Source organism: Vespula vulgaris, chromosome 7 (genome assembly GCF_905475345.1).
Source record: "Vespula vulgaris chromosome 7, iyVesVulg1.1, whole genome shotgun sequence".
NCBI classification, from domain to species: Eukaryota; Metazoa; Arthropoda; class Insecta; order Hymenoptera; family Vespidae; genus Vespula; species Vespula vulgaris.
The window spans coordinates 2155413-2182500 of record NC_066592.1 but is presented as its reverse complement, the minus strand read 5'-3'; the positions used below and the strand labels follow the sequence as shown (position 1 = coordinate 2182500).

Sequence of the window (27088 nt, the reverse complement as noted above, 5' to 3'; positions counted from 1 at the left end):
GATGTATAGGAAATATTTTATATTAGTAGCATGGGGTCAACAATAAACAGTTTGATTTACAGAGCTACAAAGATAAACATAGTTTGGCTTTTTATCGACCATTCCTCATACAAGTGCAGTTCCCAGAATAAAACATATACATTGCACATGCAACTATAAAGCTCTATATAAGCACATATGTGAGTGCATGTTCCGTGATAGACCATCGGGGGGCGAAGGGGCGGGGGTTGAGGGGAGAAAAAAAAATAAACGAGGGAACCATATGTAAATGATAAATATTAAAAGTTTTACAAACCTGACATGGACGCCATCGGAAATATGTTGTACCAAGTCACCAATTATTTCATGTTTAATATAATACAGCATTCGTACACGTAACAGTACTCTAAATCACACAAACAAATATTACGTTTATATTAATTATTTTATTATATTTACCTCGTATATATATTAGATATATTCTATGTACTTTGAACTTATCAATTAAAATAATACGTGTAAAATTATTTATACGTACTTGTTCGCATGTCGGCTTAAATGTTTCCTATAGTTACTTTCCAAAAATATGTCACCATCGTACTTTTCTGCGTTGCTCCAATGATTAGGATCACTTGGTCCACCATTGATAATAGATCCTCGAGTTTCTCTACCTTCTCTGACTCGACCCTTTTTCTTTTGTCTACTATTTCTTGCATTAGTACTAACGGATACATTTTTAACTTTTTCTCCATTTTCCAAAGGTGTTATGAGATCCCAAATAAAACTACGAATTTTCTCATCGCCACGATAATAACGAAGACAATAGAGTAAGATTACTCTTGCGCAATCTTCAACGTCAACCTCGCGCCACCCTCGACGAAATTGACTATGCTGCAAGATTTCTTCCCAACGTCCCCAACCAAACGTTAAAAGACCACGTTCTACTTTAAAACACTCGCTTCTTGCCCAACTACCATATACTACTTCTCCTTCTCTTGGTACGTATTCGTCATAAAATTTACGAGATTTTTTGCCAAATTTATCTCTCCTCTTTTTACCTACACAAAAATATAATTCAATATATATTGCATAATTTTTCCCTTTCTTTCTCTTTTTTTTTTTTATTTCTTATCTATTTTTATTTTATTACCAATTATTATGCAACTTTGATAATCACATGCATAATTATGTATATATATGTTTGATAACAACATACCTCTGCCCGTTAATCCACCACTAGTTTCATCATCACTATTATCATCAGAACTGTCTAATTCTGACATGTCAACTACGGATTCATCATGTCCATAGCGTTTAATTTGTGTCCGTCGTCGAGGTTCTGAAATTACTAATTCATCTTCCTCTTTCTTTTCAGTAGTATCGATCTCTGCTTTTTTAGCCCATTTTTTCCAGAAGTCTGGATCGTCGATATTAATATCCGATCTATTAGAGGAACATGCGAAGCTAGCTTTTGAAAAAGTAGATCCTTTTTCAGCTTCAATCGTTATAATCTGTACACGCAAAAAGAATTAAACTTTAATACAATCCTTATTTATTTATTTATTTATTTTTTATATTAGACAATAATTAAATTTTGTCCACTTATTGAATTAGAATTGAAAAAAAATATTTTTCTTAAATATTCTATCACATACTTGAGTCCTTCTTTCAAGAATCTGATCAATATCTTCTTCACAGAATTTATCTCCTGCATTATCATCATCCATGATAGCACCGTACGCTCCTTTCTTTAACAAATCTTCTATCTCTTTTTTTGTCAATTGTTTGTTACTAGGATCTTTTCCACCTTGGCTCGTATTCATTGATTGCAGAATGGCTTTATCTAATCCAAGTTTTAAAGAAGCCTTGTCGAACATTTCTCTTTCATATGTGTTTCGACAAAGTAATCGATAAACCTTTACCATTTTCTGCTGACCGATTCTATGACAACGAGCTTGTGCCTATAGATATAATTTAGAGAGAGAGAGAGAGAGAGAGAGAGAGAGAGAAAGAGAGAAAAAAAAAGAAGATGAAAATTAGATATTATTTATAATAAATTATTATTATTAGATCGCACATTATTAGGATTTTATTTACTTGTAAATCATTCTGTGGATTCCAATCACTATCATATATAATAACTGTATCTGCAGCAGTAAGATTGATACCAAGACCACCTGCTTTTGTACAAAGTAGAAAAACAAATCTATCTGAATCAGGTTTACTATATCGATCAATAGCTGCTTGTCTTAAATTTCCTCTAATTCGACCATCTATCCTTTCATATGGATATCTAATAAATAAAATAAATATTTGTCGTAAAAAAATCTTGTGTATATATATATATATATATAGTTTCATACGAAATTGTTAAAAAAGTTTTAGGGCGTGACTTACTTCTTGTATAATAAATAATCTTCTAATAAATCCAAACATTTCACCATTTGACTAAATATTAAAACTCGATGTCCGCTCGCCTTTAATTTTGGCAATAATTTATCAATGAGAACCATTTTTCCAGAACTATTTACTAATGCATGATAATAGGCCTCAGAATCTTCCTTGTCACCAGTCTTATAATCCAATTGTATTTGATCCTCAGCACCATTAAGAAGGAATGGATGTATACAACATTTTCTTAATTCCATCATCGTATTCATTAAATTTGGAATGTTAGCAGATGTAGTACCCTTGGCAAGAAAGGAGAAATTTCTCTCTAAAATGCCACGATAATACTTCTTCTGTATATTGGTTAATTCCACCTAAAATATAATAAGAAGAGACAAAGTTATGTGAGTTCTATATACGTTATAGTATATAATATTCGATAAATTATAATATATAATACCTCTACTACAGTTTCTTCCTTAGGTGCCAAAGACTTTTCGACGTCTTCTTTAAGTCGACGTAACATCATTGGTTTTAAAAGAAGCTGTAACTTTTGAACTTCACCTTCACTACTCAAATTTCCAAATTCTTTAAGAAACGCTTCACTACTAGAAAATTGAACTGGTTCAAGGAAATTCAATAGAGAAAATAGTTCGTTCACATTATTTTGCAAAGGAGTACCAGATAACAATACTCTGTGCTCTAAATTCAATTGTCTAAGGCCTTCGAGAAGTTTACAATTTCTATTCTTCAGCCTATGAGCTTCATCAATAACACAGAGTCTCCAATTGTATCCACGTAGTTCATTGAAATCCGTAATGATTATTTCAAAAGTTGTTATAAGGACATTAAATTTAATTAAATCTTTTATTTGCTGGCCTTTCTCATTTTTATAATAAACTTCGTATTCTTGTAGCATAGTTCTACTTGCTGCTCTGTAAGTAAAAAATTAAATAATATATTTAAAATTAATTCAAAAAATTATCATTAATTTTATAGAAGAAAAAAAAAATAGAAGTTACTTCATAATTTCTATACTTACGATCCATGATATACTACAACATTCATGTCAGTCCAACTTTCAAATTCTCTTTGCCAATTTGGAATAGTTGACAAAGGAGCTATTATTAAGAAAGGACCACGAATACCATATTTGTACACAGCATCGACGAATGTCAATGATTGAATTGTCTTTCCTAAACCCATCTCGTCAGCAAGAATACAATTATGTCCGTTATACCATGAAAAAAGAAGCCAATTAAGTCCCTCCAATTGATATGGCCGTAAACTATTATTGCTTTTATAAATTGGTGACTCCTCTAGTTTAACCCATGCTGATGCATTTGGTTTTTTCTTTGGCTAAAATATAAAACGCATATTTAGAGAGACTTATTAAACATACATGTATATTACATGTGATTGTCAGTGACCTTGAGAGAAAAAATTATTATACATAAAAATAATATATTAACCTTCCATTGATCTTTTGAGGGTAATTTATTAAATTTCATAAATTGCGCTATCTTTTCAGGATCTACGTCTTCCTCTAATTCCCACGTAGAATCTTCGTATTGTAAAGAACGCCATTTAACTAAGAAATGTCTAACAGTTTCTCCGCTTGTTGGATCTGTATGAGTTGCTTCGTCCAATACTCTATCAACTTCGACAAAATCTGGATTAAATGGGTCATCCTCTGTCTGCAATGACAATATTAAAGGATTAATATTTTTCTATCAAAGTATCAATAAATACAATAATTAATACCTACGTTATTTCTTTTAATATTCGTAGATATACTTACGTTTTCAAATATATTAGTATTTTGTTGTTGTCGCTGTTTAAATCGTTTTAATTTAGCTTGGATTCGTTTGTCACCTTTATAAAGCTCTTCTTCCGTTCTCCATTCACAGTGCAAATATGAAAAATTTCTATATTTTACAAAATATTCTTCGATCTCTATCATCTGTGGCTTTGCTTCTGCTACACTATTATTTTCTGACGTTTTAGAATCCGCTACTTTTTCTTCTTGTTTATCAGAATCGGACTTTGTTTCATTCTCAGCATCACACGTCTCCGTTGTTACGTCTTTATCATTTTCATTATTTTCTTCTTTATTATCCGTACTTTCTACCAATGGTTCTTTCTCAGGTTCTTCTGCTTCTTTATCTTCCTTTTCTTCCGTTGTATTATTTGTTTCAGATGGCGTGACATCTTCAGTCACATTTTCATTTGTCTCTGCTGGTGTCGTCTCTGATTTTATATCGGGTAATATTGCTGGCTTAACTTCTCTCTTTCCCATACGGGAACATAAAATATGTTGCACAACCATAGAATCTTCATCAGTCGTATTCTATGAAATAATCAAATATATCATTATATATTAGAAAAGTTATATAAAATAATATTGTTTAAACATTTCTTCTATTCATACGTACAATATATACAAAATTAGGCTTGTTTGGTCCTATTTCACCACCTTCGTTATCCTTCTTAACAGCTGCAGGTTTAGATGTACTTGTACCTTCAGCCTTTTTAGAAAGATGAGCCTCTTGAAGGGGAACATCATCGTCTGAAAACCGAAGCATGACATCGTCGACATATTTTTTACGATGAGTATTTCTCGCAGAACGCCTTTTATTGTCATCTCCAGCTTCCGGTGAAGGTGGTGGCGTCGCAGCTAATTCTTCGCCATCGGAATCAGGTGCAATACGGCTTTTCCGTTTCCTATAATAAAAAATAAAAAAAAAAAAAAAATACATGTGATATTGCATTATCTTCCATCTGACCATTTTATCGACGCATTTATTTATATATGTATGTATACATGTATATATATATATTTTTTTTTCGACTCACTTAGAACTTCTAGGAGATTTTCCTGAAGAAGATTTACTAGAAGATTTTTTTCGAGATGTTCCTTTTTTCTTACTACTAGATGTCGTCGTAGTTTCCGTTGTTGCTTCGACATTTTGTTCTTTCTTTTCATCGTCTGGAATTTCTGATTCCACTTTGTCCTCCTCTTTAGTTTCACCCATCAATGGTTCGGTCGTTGAAGAATCAACTTGTTCCTGATCATCTTGATTTGATATATCTTTAGATTTTGCTTCTGCATCTTTAATCACGCTCGAATCTGCGACTACAGTTTCTTCCGTTTCTTGTACTGTATCGTCATCGGCTGACTCAGATTGATTAACTTTTCTAAAAAATTAAATAAATAATGTTATTAAGATATATGTATATAATAAAATACTGCATAAATATAAACAATAAGAAATTGTTACTGACTTTCTATTACGTTTTGTTGAATCCTTATCTTTATTTCTTTTTCTTGCTCCTTTTGGAGGCTTAGCTTCCTTAGGTGGTTTTGGTTCCTTTTTTATCTTGGCCTCCTTCGGTTCTTTAGGTTCTTTTGGTTTACGTGGTTTACGAGGGAGACGCGATTTTCTACCCTTATTCCAATCTTCCTCCATATCACCAGACGATGGTTTCATATCTTCGGAATCAGCAGCACTATCTACAATATTACTGCTATCTCCCGGTGTCACTTGATTGTCTGACAAAGGTTGTTCCGGTTGAACGAGCGCTTGTGTACTTGCTGGAGGGGCAGCAGCCTCTTTATCTGCTTTTTTTCGATTCTTTTTAGTCCGTGGTGTACCTTTACTACGGCCACGACCGGTAGTACTTGATACCTATAATTCAAATGATCAGTTATTCTCTTACATAATGATTTGATGAAAATAAAACTAGAACTTAGTTTTTTACCTGTGGACTGTCAACAACAGCTGCTGTGAACATTGGAGTTTGCAAGATACATTGTGCTCCGCCATTACATTGATCATTTGTTTCATGTTGCTGTAAAGCTTGTAATTTTTCTTGTAAAGAAACTATTTTTTCTTGATTTTCTGGAGCTGGTGGCATACAGTAAAGTTCCTGTAATTGTTGTTGCAATGCAGCTCTTTCTTGGTGATGAGTTACTGGAGCACAAGACGCATTGAACGTAGTAGGACCAACGGATGTAGGAGTTGCATTAGATGAAATACCATACATATTTGGCATAGTATTACCACTGATTATATCATTGCCAGAATGATATTGTTGTCCTGATGCTACCATAACATCATTTGTGTACATGGTATTAGTTTTTGGAATATTTGTATATTCAGTGAAATTGGATTGCACTGGATGTGGAGTTTGTGAATTTGACACAGGAGCTGTGGGTTGATGAGATGTCAATACCATACCACTTGTTTGACTGACAGCAGGTACTTGTTGAGCAGCTAAATGCGTAGGTGGAACTTGGCTAGTTTGAGATTGTATTTGTGTAGAGGAATTTTGTATTGGAGATTGTAGTTGAGTTTGTAGAGGAATTTGATTCGATATCATCGGCGTACTTTGTGATATCATTCCTACTTGTTGGTTCATAATCGGTTGAGACTGCTGTACTTGTTGTGCTTGAGTCACACAAACTGGGATTTGTTGAGATGGTTGTCCCATTTGTGATTGTGGTTGTTGTGTTGGTTGAATTTGAGATTGTTGAGGTTGCTGAGCTTGACTCATTACTGGTTGCTGTGGTTGTGCCATTTGAGATTGTTGAGTTGGACCCAGTGTTTGCAATGGTTGTGGTGGTTGTTGAGATGGTGCTGCTGGCGCCGTTTGAGTAATTGGCGTTTGTTGTGTTTGTCCCATTTGGGGTTGCTGTATTTGTGCTGGTTGGATTGATGAATTTTGCGACGAAACCATTGGAGATTGATTTATTATTGGAATTTGCTGCACTTGTTGAGGACAAGTAAGAGCTGGTTGTTGTACTTGTTGTTGTTGTTGTTGTTGTTGTGGTAATGCTGGTGGTTGTGTTTGAGATTGAGGTTGAGGTTGAGGCTGAGGCTGAGGCTGAACTTGAGGCTGAGCTTGAGCTTGAGCTTGAGCTTGAGGCTGAGGCTGAGACTGAGGCTGAGGCTGAGACTGAGACTGAACTTGAGGTTGAGCTTGAACTTGAGGTTGAGCTTGAGGCTGCTGCTGCTGCTGTTGTTGTTGCTGTTGTTGTTGCTGCTGCTGTTGTTGTTGTTGTGGCTGCTGCTGTTGAGTTTGATTGATTACAGGCTGTTGTGGATGTGACATTGTATTTCCCATGGATGCTTGATGATGTTGAACAGAAGCAATTTCCATAGTCTGATCATGTTGTTTTGCATCACATGTAACTTGATTTTCCATACTAGTAACTGTAGTAGAAAGTGTTCCTGTGACAGACTGTTGCTGCTGCAACGAAGACACGTTTCCACAGTCTACATTTCCACTTGTACTAGACGTTGCAGAAGATTGTACTGCTTCCATCTGCACGTGTGTCGATGATGCAGGAGTATGATCTAAATTCGAATTACTTTGTGAAGTAGTTTGCACTGAACTTTCACTGCCAGAACCAAGCATATCTGATTTTTGATTTTGGGTAGACTGATCTATAGATTCAGTACCTTGTGTAGATTGTTCTGTAGAATTTGGTACATTTTCTGTAGAATCTCTTACTGATGTTTCTGCTCCACTATGAATAGCTTCTGTTCCAGATACTGGAAATAATGGAGCACTAGATTCTGATACTACTGGAGGTTGATTTTCAACTATATTTCTGTCATCGCTGACAGCCAAATTTGGCCTAACCTGTGACTGCTGTTGTGGATGCGACCACTGTGCAGACATTGGCATTCTAGGTCCAGCAATTGACGGTATAGAGTTTTGTGCAGTTGACTGTTGTAAAACATTTGGTGCTTGCGACAATGGCGGTCGTGTTTGAAATTGATTATAGTCTTGAGCAGGTACATTTGGATTAGATACAGCAACACCTGGTATTACCATTTGCTCAAGTGCTTGTAAAGTGGTTTGTTGAGAGGATGGATTCATCTGCATTGAAGATGGTGGGCATGGAGAAACTGACATTGTATTAGGCTGATTTGATTGTTGATGAGGAAGTTGTACATGAGGATGCGGCGATAATGTACTCGGTTTAGCAGGAGACATAATGGGCCTTGGAGACATTTGCTGTTGCACAGCGGGTGGTCTTGGAGACATCTGAGGTCTTGGAGACATTTGGGGCGATAATTGTGGAAAAGTAGCACGATATTGAGGACTGGTAGCATGTTTATTAGTATTAAATTGTGCCGCAGGACCAGAATGCTGCGGCTGATTAAACATGGCTGTATGATGTGGATACTGAGAATCCATTGGTTGCTGTTGCGTATTAGGATGCTGCGAATGTTGTGAATATTGCTGGGGATGCGAAGGGTGTGTTTGATGAGGTGGATGAGGTGGATGATGATGAGGCATTCTTTGTGGAGGTTGTTGTGATTGTTGCTGCTGTTGATGCATGGCTGATGTAAAACCAGGATACCCTGACGAAGTTTGATACATTGCAACAGAATTCCCTTGTTGGTAATGTTGTTGCTGCCCAACAATATGTTGGTAGACACTGCCTGTTCCACCACTTTGCATTGCTTGGTGAGCTGCTACTCCCATATTTCCTATCATTCCTTGTTGTGTACTAAAATGCTGCTGTTGCTGCTGCTGCTGTTGTTGCTGCTGTTGTAATTTTTGATTCATGACACCAGCTTGATCTTGCTGATGCGAATACTGAGGTGGCATATGCTGCCGATAAGTAGCAGGTTGCTGTGCCATCTGATTATAATGCCTTTGCATTTGAGGATAAGCACTACCACTACTTGGCCAACCCTGCATATTAGGGTCTATATTCATATTAGGTCTAGCCATTGAATGTTGCTGTTCCATAGAATACATATTATCATTATAAGTAGGATATTGACCTCCACTACCAGGGTGAGGTCCTCTATGCTGAGGTGCCATACTACGAGCTTGATTTTGAAAAGCTCCTGGCACCATAGCACGTTGTGGTGTTCCGCTATCAAACGTTCCTAGATTTTGGTTAAACATACTGCGTTGAGATGGATTTTGTAACTGATTAGAATTTCCAAATTCAGATCCACCAAATGAAGTCAATTTTTGAAGAGGTGATTCTTGTGAAATATAAGATTGACTAATGTAACTCCCTCCTCCATTAGTGCCAGGGTTTGGACCATCTCTTGATACTACCACAGAATTACTTGTACTCGCAGGGTCAAAATGATCGTTCCCCCCAAGATCAGGAAGAGCATCGAGCATTGAGCCACTGACATCTTCACCAAACAGGTCGTACGAGTCCATGTCTACGCAGCAGGACTCTTCGCCTCCATTTCAGGCTTAAGAGAGTATTGTGAAATCTCTTTTATAGCTAGTAGCGTGCCCATTTTTGTGTCTCTGTTTTGCTCTCTGAAACACACGCAAAATAAGTTATAAAGTTTATGCTATTCGAATCTCTATACCATAATTCATCTTCTATAATATTTTTCTTATACATTACAACTGTTACATTATAATATTTAATTAACTATCCTGGGCATCTGTAGTTATATGTTACTCACGCCAAAGGGGAAAAGCTATACGCTTATGGTTTAATTTCTCATAATCGTTATAGCCTTTCCCCTGTGGAATGCGTTAATTGTTTGGATTACCTGTTAAAACATAATATCTTATAAATAAATAAAAGAAGATGACAATATTGAAACCACTGGTTTATAATAATGTATAAAACTCTAATACAATGCATATTATATCTCATTTTATTAAACAGATTAATATTAACTTTAATTCACATCAAAATAACATTTATATGCATTTAACATTATTGAATGCAGTTTTTTCCTAAACATTTATATGTGCATTTCCACAAGTGAAATATAGTCAAACAAATTCACTTGGGAATACATAAGTATATATACATATATATACATATACATTATATATATATACACATACATATACACATACACATATCATATATATCACACGTGAGAACACATTAATTTCTCCTTTATCATTATATATTACATACTTCAAATTTAATGTAAAAACTGAGTACGTATTCATAGTTATATATAATAATTCATCATTCACTTTAACTTTGTTTTAAATAAAGAAATGAAATATTGCCTCCAAGAATAATTAAATAACTGAAAAGTTTTTAACTAAATATTAAATGAAGAGGTTCATAATCATTTGTATTTATAATAATTTATTACTAAGCGCATCGAAATATCATTTCCAATAATGCATTAAAGATAAAAAAAAAAGTATCTTGAAATGTTGAATAACCTAACCTAAAAGTAACAATTACGCGAACGCTTATATATAATGGTGGCTATAATTTCATATTGCTTTCTTTTTGTAATGAAATGTTCCGATTCTTTTTCACTCCCCTTTTTTCTTTTTTTGTTCAATTGATCACTATAATTTCAACTAAGAGTTTTCCCTGTGAAAATATTTGACGACTTTGATATAATCAAATAAAGCTTAAATAGGAAATATATGCGAATATAAAATACTATCGGTTCCAAAGCATTTACACTTGAAATAGTATAAACTTGTTCATACTTGTATCTCTTCAACCGATCTCCTCATTCCTTCCGTAAAAACGGAAGACGCATGAAATGAAAAAGTCGAAGGGGGAGGTATTAATGGGGGAAGGAAAAGGAAAAAAAAAGAAAAAGAAAAGAAATCGAACATTTTCCATCTCGTAACAATATGGTATTCGTTAGTTGGAATAAAAATTTTTCTATAATACATACAAAAGAGAATAAGATAAAAATGAGATGAAGATGTAAATGCGATGGTACGAACCTGGTGATAGGCCAATAGATCCAAAATAATATAGATGAAAAGGTAGTCGTTCTGCTGGTCGAACGAACAAAATCATATACTTTGTAAGCGGCAATAAGGGTAAAGAAGAAGAAGAAGAAGAACAGGAGGAGGAGGAGGAGGAGGAGGAGGAGGAGGAGGTGGAGGAGGAGGAAGAGGAGAAGGTGGAGGAGAAAATATTACAAGAGAGCGTAAGAAGAAAGTAGTCGTAGTAGCTTTTAAATATGATGACCCTATCACATCCTCCGGTATTATTGCATTCCGAACTCTCGAGGTTAGAGAACTCGAATAAGGCGCAACGTACGAGCATTTTTATCATTCAAAAGAATCGACACAACTTCTTTAGAAAAAAACATCGGAATGTCGGAAAGTACGCCATTATCGCGTGTGAGATTTCCGTTTGGACTTCCGAGAGAGAAAGAGAGATAGAGAGAAAGAGAGAAAGAGAGAAAGAGAGAGAAAGAGAGAGAAAATTCGTAGCGGTCAACGCGACGCTCGATATTCTAACACACCAAAGCGTCACTTCACTGTGCACAAACGTTCCCTTCCTCCTCGCGCGTACTACCGTCCGTAAGAGGAGGATCTCTTTCCGCGGAAGGAACGAGAGAGAAAGAGAGAGAGAGAGAGAGAGAGAGTGAGTGAGTGAAAGAAAGAGAAAGAGAGGGAGAAAGAGAAAGAGAGAGAGAGAGAGAGAGAGAGAGAGAGGAAAAGAAGACGGAGCGGCGCACACGTATTTTCTATGTATCGCGAGAGGACGGAATCATTCGTAAACGTTTTCCTTTTTATCGAAAAAACCACCCTCGTTCGCACGCGCGTTCACACGATTTTCACTGGCAGTGTCGGCGGCGGCGGTGGCGGTGGCGGTGGCTGTGGCTGCGGATGCGGAACAGCACGAACCGTCGCGAGACGCAAGCGTGTCCGTAGACCCGAATCATTCTACACGTCTCTCTTTCCTCTCCTCTTTTGCCCACTCTTTCTCTCTTTCTCTCGTTCGCTCGCTCCTTCTACTACCACCACCACCACCACCACACTACCACCCCCCTACCCTTCCCAGCACGTTGCGCTAGCAGCCAAGGGCTACTCTCTCCCCACCTTTCACTCTCGTATTCCCCCCCCCTTTTCTCTCTCTCTTCTCTCTCTCTCTCTCTCTCTAAACCCTACCTTTATGTTCTGTGCCCTACCCTACACTCTATCCTCTATCCTATCTCGTTCGTGTCGATGGAGGTCGCCACACACACCGGTCACTACGTCGTAACTTCCGTACGATCTCCACAAATCCGTATACATCTTTTTGCGCACGCACACTACATTCGTTTACGTTTCCTTGACTCACCACCTGGCGGCGCCCCTATCGCCCGCTGCTAACCTACGTATATCAATGTCCATACACATTTCAACGGATTGCGATGCGATAAATGAACGTTACTGGGGACGAAGTATTAACTGAAGAAACATTTCTTTTTATCCTCCTCTTCTTCTTCTTCTTCTTCTTCCTCTTCTTCTTTTCTTTTTTATACCATTAACTTTCTTTCTTTCTTTCCTTCTTTCTTTCCGAAGGAACGAACGAACGAAAAAAATTTATTACATTAGTTTGCCTTACGTGGGAACCGCAATGCCAAGCTACCGAACCCGTTTATAGTTTTTTCGTTCATTAGTTGATCGATTATAAGCTACTGGCGCTCTCTATCTTTCATTCTAGAGTCGTATATAAAAGTACAACCGTTTATAATTGATCGAACAAGAGAATTCGGTCATCTAACGTAACATTCTCTTAATTAGATTCATTGAGAAGAAAATTTACATTCGGATTTATATATATATATATACACATACATATACCTCTAATCACTTATTTCAAATTTGATGTTTTCAAATAATTCGTCAAAGTAAATTATTTCCGTATTGTTTTCTCCCACAACTCCGATATGTATATACAATGATAGGATGACACATATACTGTTCTGAAATCTTTCGATTTTGAGAAAGCATTATTATTAATTACAATGTTTTGATAATAAAATTATTTAGATTTGACAATACGAAAATGTTGTTTCGTTTTCCCGAACAATTAAATGTCATTTATTCTATGTTTAAAGAATTGGAGAAAAGAACAAAGGAAAAAAAAAAGAAAGAAAACCGTTTGAGATATATATCGATCCTAGTTTCTCTCTTGATCTATCTCTATCCATTATTCTTCTTTCGGGGTTTATTTTTAACACATACGTAAATATTTATTAACATTTTAAACGTTTGACGCGTTTGCCACGTCCCATATGAAAACATTAACTTTGCATATTCCAATCTAACTCCACTTTGGACTAAAATTAATATAATTTTATCTATGGTATGGTAAAACCTACGGTTTTCGATTATAGAAGTTTCCTTTACTACACAGTTGTACAAATATATATATATAATGTATGTATGTACACGCGCGTATATGTGTGTGTGTGTATATTTCTTATGTTTTTTATAATTTGATATGCAATTTTCGACCATACAATTTCTCGTTTACTCTAACAAATTATACAAATATGAATATATATGTATATATGTACATATCCATATACATACATATATACATATTATATATATATTAATTGTAGAAAAATATACTTTTTATAATTTTTTGATATATATACATATATCATGTATGTGTGTATGTATATATGTACGCGCGCGTGTGTGTGTGTGTATATATATATACTTAACACTGACCGAACGTTATTATACTTGGTATATTCCGATTTATTTTCCACGAAAGATTACCCATGGCTGACCGCATCTACTAATATCTTGTTGGTGTACCGTAAACGTTGCGTTCACACTGGATGCGCGGTGCACGGTCACTTGATCTTTTGTCGGCAAGCTATCCAACAAAGCAATACGTACGTATATACGTATGTATATACCAACAAAAGACCGGACTTGTTTCACCACGGACCAATATGAACGCGGTCTAACTTCAAACCGTTCGCGATTGCAATGCCATACTTCTTCATCGTACGTTTCTTTTTGCACGTATGTATGTATATATTCTTCGTACGTACAGAAATCAATCAATTTTAATTTCTTTTTCTATTATTTTACAATAAAACTTTTTCTTTCTTTCTTTTTTTCCTTCAATTATCACATATTTCCATCAATCTTTGGTGAATTCTTTCGCGGAAAAAGAAAAACAATAACAACGAAACTGTAACGCAAGAGAACAGAGGATATGACGTCGACGTCAACAACAACAATAATGGCGTCATTCGTTCAGTTCGAATTGATGAAATAATCAAAAATACAAAACTTCAATTTTGTTTGCAATACTTTTTTGATATTAATAAATCTGTTGTGTGTGTGTGTAAACATACAATATATGTCTTAATAATCAATCTTATAATCGTAAAAAAATCAATGATCAATATTCAGAATTTCAAATGAAAATCTAAAAATAATACGTATATAATATATAAATATATGCGTCCTCTAAGTTTATGTAAGAAATGAGAATAATAAAAGAATAATATGATTGGATGGGACACAGAGAATGAGTAGGAAGAAACTTGAAGTAGTAGCTGATAGTCGAAAACGGAAAGGGAAAAGAAGGAAGGTAAGAAAGTAAGAGACTCGCAAGTAAGAGAAGAGAATGAGCGGTGAAAATTCGAAGGGAGAAAAATTGAAAGGAGGTTAGGGTGAACGAATGAGAAGTAAGAGGCTAATGGAAGGGGAAGGCGGGAGATCGCTGACCTGAAGGTAGCGCATTCTAGCGGGAATATTACGAATTTCAACGAACGAAAATACGGTAAAAAGGATATATATATATATATATATATATATATATATATATATATATATTATATCTATCTTATATCTAGGTAAGGTAGATTCATAACAATAGAAGAATCAAGAAAAGGAAAGATCGAGAAGAGGAAGTGCCAAACGAATAAGAGACGCGTCGTATATATATGTATATGTGTATATAGGTGATATATATACTATCACCTGCATTATATTTTTCTTTATAATATGGACATGAAAAAGTATATGTTGAAATTATCATTTATTGCATCATGACACATGCAGTTAAAATCATATGACTAATATGAGAATTATAATACCTTATAATTAATCTTACATATGTATATGTGTAATACTTATACGAATAAAAATGCAACGTTTCGTTGATATGAAATATTCTTAAAAGGACTTTTTTATTCCCTTCCTTAAACTCTCTTATAGAAAATCGCATGCTTCATAAAAATGACGTAAGAATGGAAAGTCCGTGCTAAATTGAAATGTATCTGGTCAGCAATTTATGTATACGTCACACTTGGCAGATATTTATGAAAAATATACGCAAAATTTGAAACGTTCGATGTCGATATTTTTTTGTTACGGCAATATATGTATATATGTATGTATATACATATATATGTGTGTGTGTGCATTTTTTTCGTTTTTCTTTTGCATGATTCGATAGGAATGAATGAAATAGCAATAATTATGGATGTGTTTCGACGATAAAAAATAAAAAAGAAAAAAAGAAAGGAAGAAATGTGTTTAACAATATAACTACTAAATGCCTTTTTAATAAAAAAATATGCTATGGATATACGACAAAAAAAGAAAAAAGAAAAAAGAAAGAAAGAAAGAAAGAAAGAAAATAAAATAGATAAAATCGAAAAGTAAAACAATTCTAAAAACAGAACAGCCTGGCCAATAGTGAAAGAAAAGTTTTGATAAAAACGACAGAGAGAACAAGAGGGGAGAAGGGTACGAGTAAGAGAGAAAGAGGGAAAAAGAGGGAGAGAGAGAGAGAAAGAGAAAAAGAGGGAGAGGGAAACAATGCCGTTAAGATGCTCGGGAAAAACGATAAAGGGAGAAAGGACGAAATGGCTGAACGGACAAAGATTGGAAAACAGACTACATGGGGGAAGGGAACTTACTAAGGAATATAGATCGTAGTGAGATGTAGAAAAAATTAAATACGCGTTCGAAAGAAATTCTATATACATACACATAGAATGTAACAAATAAAAAAATAAATAGAATAAACAAACGCGTTGTTTAATACTTTTACATTATCGAAATTATCAATGATCATTTTATAAATAGAATAATCATTCCATTAAATTACTATGTTACTACATACTATGTTTTATTTAACTTATTCTATATTATTATTATTATTATTACTACAATATATATATATATATATATATATATATATATATATATATATAGTAACATAGTAAATTAATAATAAAATTGAATAGGTCTTAAAAAGAATTGTTTTACATAGAGTGTAACAAATAAGAAATGAAATAGAATAAACAAATTTATGAATTAATACTTTTAACATATGAATTATCAATGACCATCTCAAAATAATCCTTGTATTTAGTACGTTACTATCTAGGAAATTCTTTAGATAGGATATGTAAAAAGTAACAAGATTTTGTTACATTTTATATACCTATTATATATCAAGGGTTATAGTTGAACTAAAATTAAAGCAGCCTTAAAACTAGAACGATCTTAACGCCTTTGTAGAATTATCATAATACGCATATTTTTCGACATTTCCATTTTAAATCACAATTACAATGTTTACGAATAAAATTACTTACCTTGTTTGCTATTAAATCAATAACAGTATTAATATATATATATTTACTTATAATATCTGTAAATTTAGACTTTCAAATAATTTATTTGTCATACGATCATTTAAAATATAAAAAGCTATTTGTATAATTTATAACAAACAAGAATAAATAACATAGCATTATATATTGCGTATTAATGGAATAAATTAAAGTAGATGCTTAATGGATTTATCAAATTTTTCATCGATATTATTTATTATTTCTTATGTTTCATATATATATATATATTTTAGGTATATATAAAACTTTTGTATATATGTATGTATATATATATATATATACAATAAAATTATATTTTAATAATAAGAGACAATTGCATCTATTCAATGACGGATAATACGTATATGTAAAATTGTTATTTAATTACCAAAAAAATATTATATAAATATGGATCAATGATAGATTAACTTGATATGATGATTAATTATTAATAATATGTAAAGGACTGTTATATAAACTTTTTTGTTGATTATTTCATAATAATGTCATAAAAAAATTGTGATAAAAATCTCTATAAAATTATATTGACTCAAATTAATATATAATTACTTTGAATTTAGTTATACTTGGATTTCTATTTAAAAACAAAAAAATATTATTTAGATAATAATTACTAGTATAATTGTAATGCATATATAGTAATTTTATAGTAAATAATAACGGAAACTACACAATTAAAAATAGAACAATAATATTACAGATTACAATCTCCATGCTATGAGAAAAATTTTGGTTTAGCAAAAGAAAAAAAAAAAAAGAATAAGGAAGAAAAGAAAAAAGAAAAAAAAATTAATTCTACTTTTACATTTAATATTTTTAACTCGAAAATAAATGCGATAAAGAAAAAGTGTTCAATCTCCATTTCTCAAAGATCTTGATAAAGGTTAGAAAGAAGATCGAAGAAAATTGAAGATATTGAGAAAGCGCATCGACATAAGCATATACATAAAATCGTCTATCTGATGCCGGAAAATCAGATTGTATGAAACCCGGAATATATAACTTTCAATATTGAATAATAGCATGATATTCACGGATCATGTACTTTTGATTACAATGTTATCGATATACAGCTGATTTGCCACCAATGAAGATGATTAAAACTTACAGTTTACTAGGCGCCGATCCCATTTTCTTGCACATTCCATGTAAAATTTTCGTTGAAGAATTCACTTAATCGTTATCTCGGTGTCCATTTTGTTTGGTTAATTACCGAAGAGGCGTCAGTGCTGCCGTGGGTTACGTTGACACAACACGACTGTCTGTCGCTGACTGGGACACGGCTCATCCAGCAACTTGATATATTTAATGTATATACTCGAACAAAATTCACACCAAAAGTTTTCAATATTTCGCGATGTTGTTATTGATATAAATGATATTGAAAATATTGCGACAAGTATACGTATTTCTCTTCATGTTTTGAAAAAAAAGAGTCAACAACGGCGTTTCTTCGAAAAAGCACTCCTTCTCTTCTAAATGAGATATACACAAACATTAGAGAAGAATCCGAGTTTACCGTTGCATTGACTGATAGGTGGCGCTATGGCGGCCATAGGACTCAAAAGAGAAACTAGTATTTAAGTCAAAAAAGAAACAAATGTACGAGCGTAAATAAAAATACAATAGAAATATCTCGTATAAGAAACGTCGTCGAATCGTATTTCATTAATTTCAAATTTTAAGTAAAATCAAAAAATCTAATCGAATCTATTAAATATATATTCCTGAAGATTTACTTGCCTTTACAGTTATAACATTCGACCAATCATCGAGAAGTACTGCAAGTCCAATGATCTTTTTAACTTTTCATATACCATTGTCTTTCTTTCGCCATTTGTTCGCATATTTATTTATATTAGTACAAGATAATTTTTTCTCATCATTATTTATATTATTATTATATGAATAAATTTGGGTCTCGTTGTAGTCCATTTCGATTAAATTTAATATGAATTTTCAGCACACATTATATTTTTTATATGTTATTTGGTGCAATAACACGTCCAGAAAAATTAATGAATATCCCTTATTCTACTATTTCATATTTTATGTACATATAAACATATATATAGAGTATAATTTCATATATTATATATACGTAAAAAATAAAAAGATATATATATATATAGCAATATATTATGATTTATTTGATAAAAGAATATTAACTTCAATACAAGTCAGACTTTTTCATTAAACGTGTAAAGTGCGACTAACGAAATTGGTGCAAATCGATGTTTCATATGTAAACGCAGTTAAAAACCTGATACTATCATTTCGATACTTTGACAATATTTCATTAAACCGTGTGTACGTGAAAACATTATAAATACGTATAAATTGATTAGAAAAAAAGAAAAAAAAAAACAATGAAAAAAGAAAAAAGAATAGAAAAAAGAAAAAGAAACAAAATTCAATTGTGACATTTTATAAATTTTCCAAATTAATGGAAATATTAAAGAACGTAGATGTTGGTCACACACATATCACATGCTAAATATAAATTAACCATTCAATTGATCATCACCATCCAATTGATAATGGTGACGTCGTAAAGCTGCAAACCGTAACCTTTCGGTTTCTAATGTTTGTTCCAATTCCAAAATACGTACTTGTGCTTCCATTTCTAGTCTTTTTGCTTGATGTAATGTTAATTTAGATATATCTAAATCTTCTATAAAATTTCATATGTTATAGGCATAACCATAGAATAAAAATAAATATATAGGATTTTTATAAAACTGAAATGATCTATTTCATTGAATTCATTTCTCTCACCTGTTTCCTCCACAAGTTGACTACAGCTTTTTGCTGTTGCAACAACACTAGCTGTAGCTTGTGTTACCTCTCTGGAAGCCTCAGAAAGTGCAGATAAATTATTACTATTTCTATTGGCTTTGACTCTACTCGCAACTACAAGTTGTGCTGTAGATGCAGCAATTCCTTGCGAAGCTACCATTAATTGTTCAAATTTTCCAGAACCTGATACAACTTTATCAGCTGCTTCCCTGTCGAGTATAAAAATATATATTATTTTAATAATTAAAAATGATTCTACATCGTTAACACTTACAATAAGAAATTTGCTCCCATAGCAATAGCTTTCGCGGCAGAGATAAGACCTTCAGACCATTGATGATTCCGTTTGTAAAATTCTGTAGCAGAAGCTGTGCCCTATACAAAATAAATATTAATATAATTTTTATATTTCATAAATTATAAATTCGTTGGTAATATAATTATTAATTATTAAAAAAAGAAAAATATATATATGTGTGTATATATTTGTAAAACATGATCTTTACTAACCTTTCCTTGGCTTACAATTTCATGTTGTAATAGACTGGATTTTTTAACTAATATTCTTATACATTTCATTAATTCTGTACATGAATCTAAAATCTTTCCATTCACTTCTAATTTTATACCTGAATCTGCTGCACGGGATCTATCCAACATATCCTAAAATATAAAATAATTGTAAAAATTGTATCATTAATTTGTCAATATACACACAATGCGATTTATTGATATACGTATACCTAAAACTAAGTTTCTTACTTGCATTCTGTTAGCAGCTTCTTCTATAGCTTTATCCATACTAAAAAGTTCATTTTCTACTAGTTCGCCAATCGCGTCAACATTTCCCTTAGCATTAGATAACTTTTCACTCATAGTTGATATTTTTTTCGATTGATTTTTAACATTGATTATCTGCTCTTTAGTCATTGGTGATTTCTCTTTGATATATGTTAACATCATTAAACCTTGTGACCCTAATTGTTTGCATTCATCTGCTAAACCTTAAAAAATATTTTATTTATTATAACGATTATCGGATATACATATATCTTTCTATTTATCTACTAAAAAATGATATATCGATTAATTTTATTATTCCAAATTAATTATTTTAGTTTGATAGAAAATTTCATCAAAAAAAACTTACTATCACCCAAGACAATATCTGTTGCTGTGTTTGAAGTAGATTTGGCATGTATCAAGTATAGTGCAAGCATGTAAGCAGCATGAGTTGTACTGCGAATTAACATTTTTCCCTTTGTAGCATCACTTACATAATTGTTATATGATGCATCTAAGGCATCCAGTGAATCCAATGTTGGATTAACTAATTCTCTTAGGTAATCTGGTGTACAAGTTACAGCTGTTATTGCAGGATTATCAATTGTATGCATTGCATGTTGCAAAATAGACTCTGCTCCGCATATACAGCTTACTAAAATAAAGATGTTGACTTATTCAACCGTGTATAAATGATACATTTATTAAATATAACATTATTTATTAAAATATAAAAACTTACAAACTATTTCAAACAGAGTAGTATCAGCATCTATTTTCATTTGGTTACGCCATCGTTCAGTTTCGGTTTCTAAATTCATTATTTTTTGGTCTAACTCCTCTTTTTGTGCTAACAAATCATGAAGATTACCTTCGACTGCTGCTTTTTCAGATGCAATAAAATCTATCTTTGCAGTTAAAGCCTGTTGCATATTTAAAAGCACAGCTCTATTCAGTGATCATAATAATAATAATATTAATGAGAAATCAAAATTAATAATCTTATACTAACCAAATTTTGAGTTTTAGCAGCATCAAATTCTTTTCTTACATCATCTAATTCTGCTCTTGCTTGAGAAACTCTTTGTGCTTCTTGCTCAGCAGTAGCTTGTCCTTGTATTAATTCTTGTAAACGTTGTTCTGCTTCACCAGCTCTGCGTTCTGATTGTTCTTGTTGTATTTTTAGTCCGCCCAATTGTTTATCCACATCAGCTTTCTTTTAAACACAATATGTTATGTCAGCAAAAATAAAGGGAAAGAAAAAAAAAACGAGATATTTTAAATCACACATGTGTATACCTTTCTGATTAAATTGATGTGTTCCTCTCTTAGCTTTGAATATATATCTTTAAGTTTTTGAAACTTCTCCTCGAGTATCCTATTTTTTTCTGTAATAATGACGAAATGTAACATTTGTAAATTAAAATACTGTCTTATTATAACGTACCTTTAACTTCCTCAAATTGAACAAATAGATCTTCCTTTTGTTTAGTTATTTCTTGGTTGGTTTGTTTTTCATGCACGATTTCATTTCCCTAAAATAAAAAAGAATATACAACAAGTTCGTATAATTATAAACTTCATTACAAAATAAAGACTTTTACTTTGGTACTAAGAGCAGATTCCAAATCTAAAACACGATTTCGAAGCTCTCCGACAATACGTTGATGATCTGTATGCAATTTATGTAATTCTTGTCTTTGACGTCCATTTTCTTGATGCAGATGTTTGATAAGATTATCCCTAAAATAATTTTAATCATATGGCTATGTGAAAATAATTTTCAAGAAACTTTATACATAATTCATTTGAAAGTATAAAAAATTTTCCAAGATAATCACCTTTCTGTTAAAGCATCAGGTGAAATAGATCCATTTCGAGAAGAATCCAATTGATCACCTGGTAATGAACTTGTATCTGATGTATCAATAAGACTATCAACCACAGTTTCACTATCCAATGACTCTTCTGGAGGTAGTACAACAATAGGTGTAACATATGTTCTTAATTCAGCCTGTATTAGAAAATTGGGTGGATTCTGTGAAGAGAATACTATTTTTATTATAACTGCCATTGTAATTACTATTAAATAATAAAGCAAAAAAATTAAATTACCTCTGGTAACGATGGTATGGTAATTAAATGCTTAAAATACTGCATGTGTTTAATAGTATTATAAAAACTCTTCAATTCTTGAAATTGTTTCGAAAATCTATCGCGATGACCCGTTAATGTATCCGCAGGAAGAGCACCATGAAGTTTGAACAAAATTTTAACGCAATAATCATATAATTGAGATGCATCTTGTATGCATGGGATTAATGGTGCAAGCCGACACTGTCCACATGGTGTCATTGAATTTGAACGTGACATATCCAATGATCCAAATACTGTAATTTATTAACAAAACTTTATAAAAATTTTATTTAAATAAAAAATAAGATTTTCATTATCTAAATATATATTATTATTCAAAGAATACTTGTGGAGTGTACCTGTATGTTGTAAATTCAAAATATCATCCATGTAATCAAACATTTCCACTGACATTTGAAAACTAGAGAAAAGAAAAAATGTGTAAATGATGTATAAATCTTAAAAACATTGTGTTAGAAATTAATTTAGAAAAAAAACTTACTAAATATTTATATCATTTTCACCAATTGCTTCAAGTTCTTCGGCTGTAACCAGGAGATTCCCTGGTATACGTGGATTACGTTTGTGAAAATCTAATTTTGTAATTAATAATCGTATATACAACTGAATAAGACGGCCATAACCCTCCCGAAGATGTTGCCATAATTTTCCAATATCTTCTAATTTACCATAATATCTTTGGGAATCACTAATCACTTTTGGATGACCCTCTCGTAATACTTTGTGTAAAACATGGCAAAATTTCCATGCAACGATTTGATGTTCAAATAAAGGTTGTCGTAATATAAACGTCCAAAATATAGAACCACTTTTATCTTGATATGTGCTGATAATAGCATCTATTATTTTATAAGGACCATTATGTTAAAATATTTACAATTAATACATTTTTAGTAATGTATTAGATAAAAGGATACTGCGTACATGCTTTTCTTTAACAGGAGTTTCAGATGGATTCACTGCTTTTCCGATGCTAATGATCTGCAATTAAATATTATTTACTACTATAAAAATATTTATAACCTAATTTATTTTATTATAAATATTTCGTGATATAAATGTATACAAATACACAAACAGTAATGCATATTATAAAAAGAAACATATTTTATACTAAGCTTTATATAATTGTTACTTTTTTTATATAACAATATTTTCTACTAATCACATTTGTTTACTTACCAGTTGATGCAGTTGTTTATCAGTTAGTGGTAGTACAGGTGGCATATTAATAGTACAAAAGGATTATAACAAGAAATTATAGCAAATATAATAGCATAATAATCAACACATATAACAGACCATCATTTATTGACTTGTCGCTCACCCAAAATACTATATATGGGTGCATCAAGTGTTGCAACAATCGTACACATTATCTGCAAAACTGTATATATAAAAAGAACAAATAAATTTTCAATACAGAACACGAATAAATATAAAAAAATTATTATACTCAAAGCATTATAAGCATCACTATACCAGAAATATTATAGAATATAATATATTGATAAAACAAGATAGTGATAGTTTTAATTATTAAATACACTTTCTATCTATCCTATGATATAATAAATAATATTAATTTATATATATTATTTAATTTCCATACGAAATACTTAGTATTAAAATATATTAAAAATAAATAAGAATGTCACAATTTTATAGAACGTATTTTGTTATATATATTTTTTATAAAAAACTTAGTATTTACTGATAACAATCAGTTATAACAACTTAATTTGAAGAACATATGTAAGTAAAATCGTAGATAAAAATAGATAAATCTTTAATGCGTTATCAATAAAAGGAATTCGAATAAGAAAACGTGTTATAGATAAGTAAAGAAAAATATTTTTATTAGAATTACGAAAAAATTGAATATTGAAATAGTATAGGAAAAGATAAACAGAACAAACAAATGATAATATTATTAAATTGAATAACAATGAAAACGTACCTGGAACTTTTCGATGTTTTTACGTTCTAAATCCAAATTATTTTTTCTTTGTTGTAATACTCGTAAGGACAATGAAGCCATGCTAAAATTCTAATCGAAAAGGCGCGATTGATATTTCATCGATATATTACGTATTATATATATTATATATATATATATATATATATATAATACAACACAATATATTATATTTATACATACATATACATATACATACACACACACATATATATATATATATATGTATATACAACACAACGGATATTCAAATTTTATAGAAAGTATGATTACAATCGTCTATCTGTAAATATTAATGTATAATATTTTTGTCAGTTCAAATTAAAGACGATAAAAAGACAAACCTATTTATTCGCGTTAATTTTCGTAAACACCATATAAATATAATCTTTAAAAAATCTAATTAACTTCATTATACATTATTTAAATATCGATATTTTTTATCAATGAATGAAATAAAAAACAAAAATGACAATCGCAGGCAGTAAATAAACGACGATGTCAACGCGACCCACCCTGATGCACGTTGAAGATATTGGTGCAGAACCAAAATTAAGCTTCAATGATGCACCAATGAAAATGATTGCACGTCGTATCTTGCCTTAACTTATGTATCTATTCATATGCGTCACGTCGTACGTACTCAAACCAATCAGAGTTTAGATGGGTTTTAGTGGAATATTTTTTATTGGTGCGTTCTAAAGCCTTCACCAATACCACGTGAGTTATACTTTGATAAACGAGATAATTATTTATTCATCTAAAATAAACTTGTAATTATAAATAATATACTAATTTTTAATATTTATTAAATACGACAAAATTCTAATTACTCTATAATAGCGAATTAGTGGACATAAAATTTATGATTTTGTATGGATTTGATTTACGTATTTTGTGATAACTACTAAAGTGGCGCCGTCATTTATTATCTGACATTTTAATTCGTTCATTTGAAATGTTTGAAAAGAAGCAATTTTCGAAATACTTGACTACGTAATAAATTTACGCATTGAAAATATGAAAAGTGTTTTGAAATAGATGTGAAAAAATTATTATTATTGTTCTTATTTATGTCTTTTAACAGCATATTTTCTAAGACTTTTCAATCGGTATTTAAAATATGAATATAAATAAGATATATCAAAATTATACGATTTTATAAGAAAAGTAAACTTTTATTATTATAATTATAATATATTTAGTAATGTTAAAAACTGCAATAGCATGTAGGATATAACATAAGATTGACGTATCAGTCGTTATCAAAATTGAGATACTTGCAACGGAAATGTCATGTCCGCGCATCGAAATAAAACAAAAAATACTTTCCATCGCGAGATTTTAGATTTTGCATAAAATAAGAATTTATTCGATTGTGTTTCGTTCAAAGGAAATAACTATATCAAGAATTTCAGATGATAACGGTAAGATAATATGAGTTGAGTGAAGTATATTCGCTTAAATATTACAAAGATCGTAAAGCGCGAAAAACTTAAAATAATTTTAATTAAAAATCTCAATATTTAAAAATTTTTATCTTGAGCTTGATGATCACGTGTAATATCAACATATACGAGTTTTTAATTAACTTTGAAGATTACCGAGTTAATTTTCATGTATATTCCGAAGAGTGAACATCGAAGGTTCCTCAAAATGTCTTTCCTACAAAGTAATAACAAAAAGTTAAAGCAAGTATACTTCCATTTTTTACATTTACTTCTTGCACTTTATATTCTATATAATTTATTTCTTTTTCTTTAATTTCTTTATTCTTTATTCTTATATATTTCTAAATTTTTTATTCTATACAATTTATTTTATTTTAGACTTTAGTTTTGGTCCGACGGGCCTTACTACGCGTAATATCAACACAATCGGACTTTCGATCGACTTTGACACTTATTGCATTAGTGTTACTTTATATACCGACGAGTGAACATAGAAATTCTTACAGGATGTCTTTCCTTCAAAGTAATAGAGAAGAATTAAAGTAAGTATACTCTCATATCACATTTTTCTTTAATATTCTATGCAATTTATTTTATTTTAGACTTAAATTTCAGACTGACGATCCTTGGCTACGCGTAACGATAACATAATCGGACTTGTGACCGACTTCGACTATAGCTATAGAATATTTTCAACAATTATTTGAAATTAATTATTTTAATTTTTTTCGAGACTTGTTGTTTATGGGTCTTTGAGAGAGGCCTTCCTTATTTTTCAATAGGAAAAAATCGAATTGGATTTTGGTACTTTGGTTTTGCTCGAGTTGCGTCCGAGTTGTTAATTTTACTGATAATTATTGAGATATTGATAAGAACGTTCTTATCTATTATCCAGACGATTACTAAAACGTAAGTTCTGTCGTTCTACTGACGAAGTAATATTTTTCGAATATAGGATGACACATATAGTAATTAAAAAGTAATAAGACGTAGAGTGATGTAAATTTGCAATTAATCGAAAATCGTCAAATTAAAGTTGAATAAACTTTATTTATTATTATTCATCCTTTTTTAACTACTTGCTTCTCTTCTTTTCAATTTCATAATCATTAGTTTTATGTAAGATAAAAATTATTAATTAAAAAAGTTATTAATTAATGTTT

The 27088-nt window shown here is 31.5% G+C and overlaps 2 protein-coding genes and 1 long non-coding RNA gene across 11 annotated transcripts in view; 1 reads left to right on the top strand and 2 right to left on the bottom strand.

The window, feature by feature from the left end:
* LOC127065240 (chromodomain-helicase-DNA-binding protein 7) overlaps nt 1-18248 on the bottom strand; it is a 27777-nt gene extending 9529 nt beyond the window's left edge. For 3 of the 7 annotated variants that reach the window (XM_050997311.1, XM_050997318.1, XM_050997314.1), the window contains exons 1-15: nt 17866-18248; nt 6130-9675; nt 5653-6056; nt 5224-5565; nt 4803-5091; nt 4169-4717; nt 3840-4064; nt 3410-3726; nt 2828-3302; nt 2377-2741; nt 2077-2272; nt 1635-1940; nt 1196-1490; nt 518-1037; nt 296-385 (exon numbers count right to left, since the gene is read on the bottom strand). In XM_050997311.1, coding sequence (XP_050853268.1) covers nt 296-385; nt 518-1037; nt 1196-1490; nt 1635-1940; nt 2077-2272; nt 2377-2741; nt 2828-3302; nt 3410-3726; nt 3840-4064; nt 4169-4717; nt 4803-5091; nt 5224-5565; nt 5653-6056; nt 6130-9570 — 7814 coding nt within the window. In that variant the 5' untranslated portion in view covers nt 9571-9675; nt 17866-18248. Of the gene's footprint in view, nt 1-295; nt 386-517; nt 1038-1195; nt 1491-1634; nt 1941-2076; nt 2273-2376; nt 2742-2827; nt 3303-3409; nt 3727-3839; nt 4065-4168; nt 4718-4802; nt 5092-5223; nt 5566-5652; nt 6057-6129; nt 9676-11082; nt 12119-17865 lie in introns of those variants that run through there. The other 4 variants (XM_050997316.1, XM_050997317.1, XM_050997315.1 and 1 more) reach the window with 3 other exon arrangements.
* Nucleotides 18249-18876: 628 nt separating this feature from the next.
* Nucleotides 18877-25045, bottom strand: LOC127065242 (huntingtin-interacting protein 1). 2 transcript variants are annotated; one of them, XM_050997321.1, is made up of 19 exons: nt 24990-25045; nt 24457-24546; nt 23679-23883; nt 23414-23477; nt 22978-23335; nt 22835-22896; nt 22455-22729; nt 22181-22377; nt 21944-22082; nt 21787-21874; nt 21639-21727; nt 21352-21555; nt 21082-21262; nt 20707-20994; nt 20319-20560; nt 20067-20219; nt 19831-19931; nt 19536-19765; nt 18877-19431 (listed from the first exon to the last, which is right to left on the bottom strand). In XM_050997321.1, the coding sequence occupies exons 3-19, from the start codon at nt 23721-23723 to the stop codon at nt 19262-19264; spliced, it is 2886 nt and encodes a 961-aa protein (XP_050853278.1). In that variant the 5' UTR covers nt 23724-23883; nt 24457-24546; nt 24990-25045; the 3' UTR covers nt 18877-19261. The 2 variants fall into 2 exon arrangements, with proteins under 2 accessions (XP_050853278.1, XP_050853277.1); XM_050997320.1 differs by having other exon boundaries at nt 24819-25021.
* A 730-nt stretch (nt 25046-25775) lies between these two features.
* Nucleotides 25776-27035, top strand: LOC127065412 (uncharacterized). 2 transcript variants are annotated; one of them, XR_007782039.1, is made up of 3 exons: nt 25776-25901; nt 26304-26467; nt 26541-27035. It is a non-coding gene; the product is annotated as an uncharacterized LOC127065412 (long non-coding RNA). The 2 variants fall into 2 exon arrangements; XR_007782038.1 differs by lacking the exon at nt 25776-25901 and adding an exon at nt 25914-26146.
* The last annotated feature ends 53 nt before the right edge of the window (nt 27036-27088 follow it).

Bases quoted from the DNA above. Each gene is read 5' to 3' on its own strand.
- LOC127065242 (XM_050997321.1), bottom strand. From the start codon at position 23,723: ATGCCACCTGTACTACCACTAACTGATAAACAACTGCATCAACTG. The intron at 23,478-23,678 runs GTAAGTAAACAA...ATTTAATTGCAG, and splicing joins ATAAACAACTGCATCAACTG to ATCATTAGCATCGGAAAAGC. The intron at 22,378-22,454 runs GTAATTTAATTT...TTCTCTTCACAG, and splicing joins CCATACCATCGTTACCAGAG to AATCCACCCAATTTTCTAAT.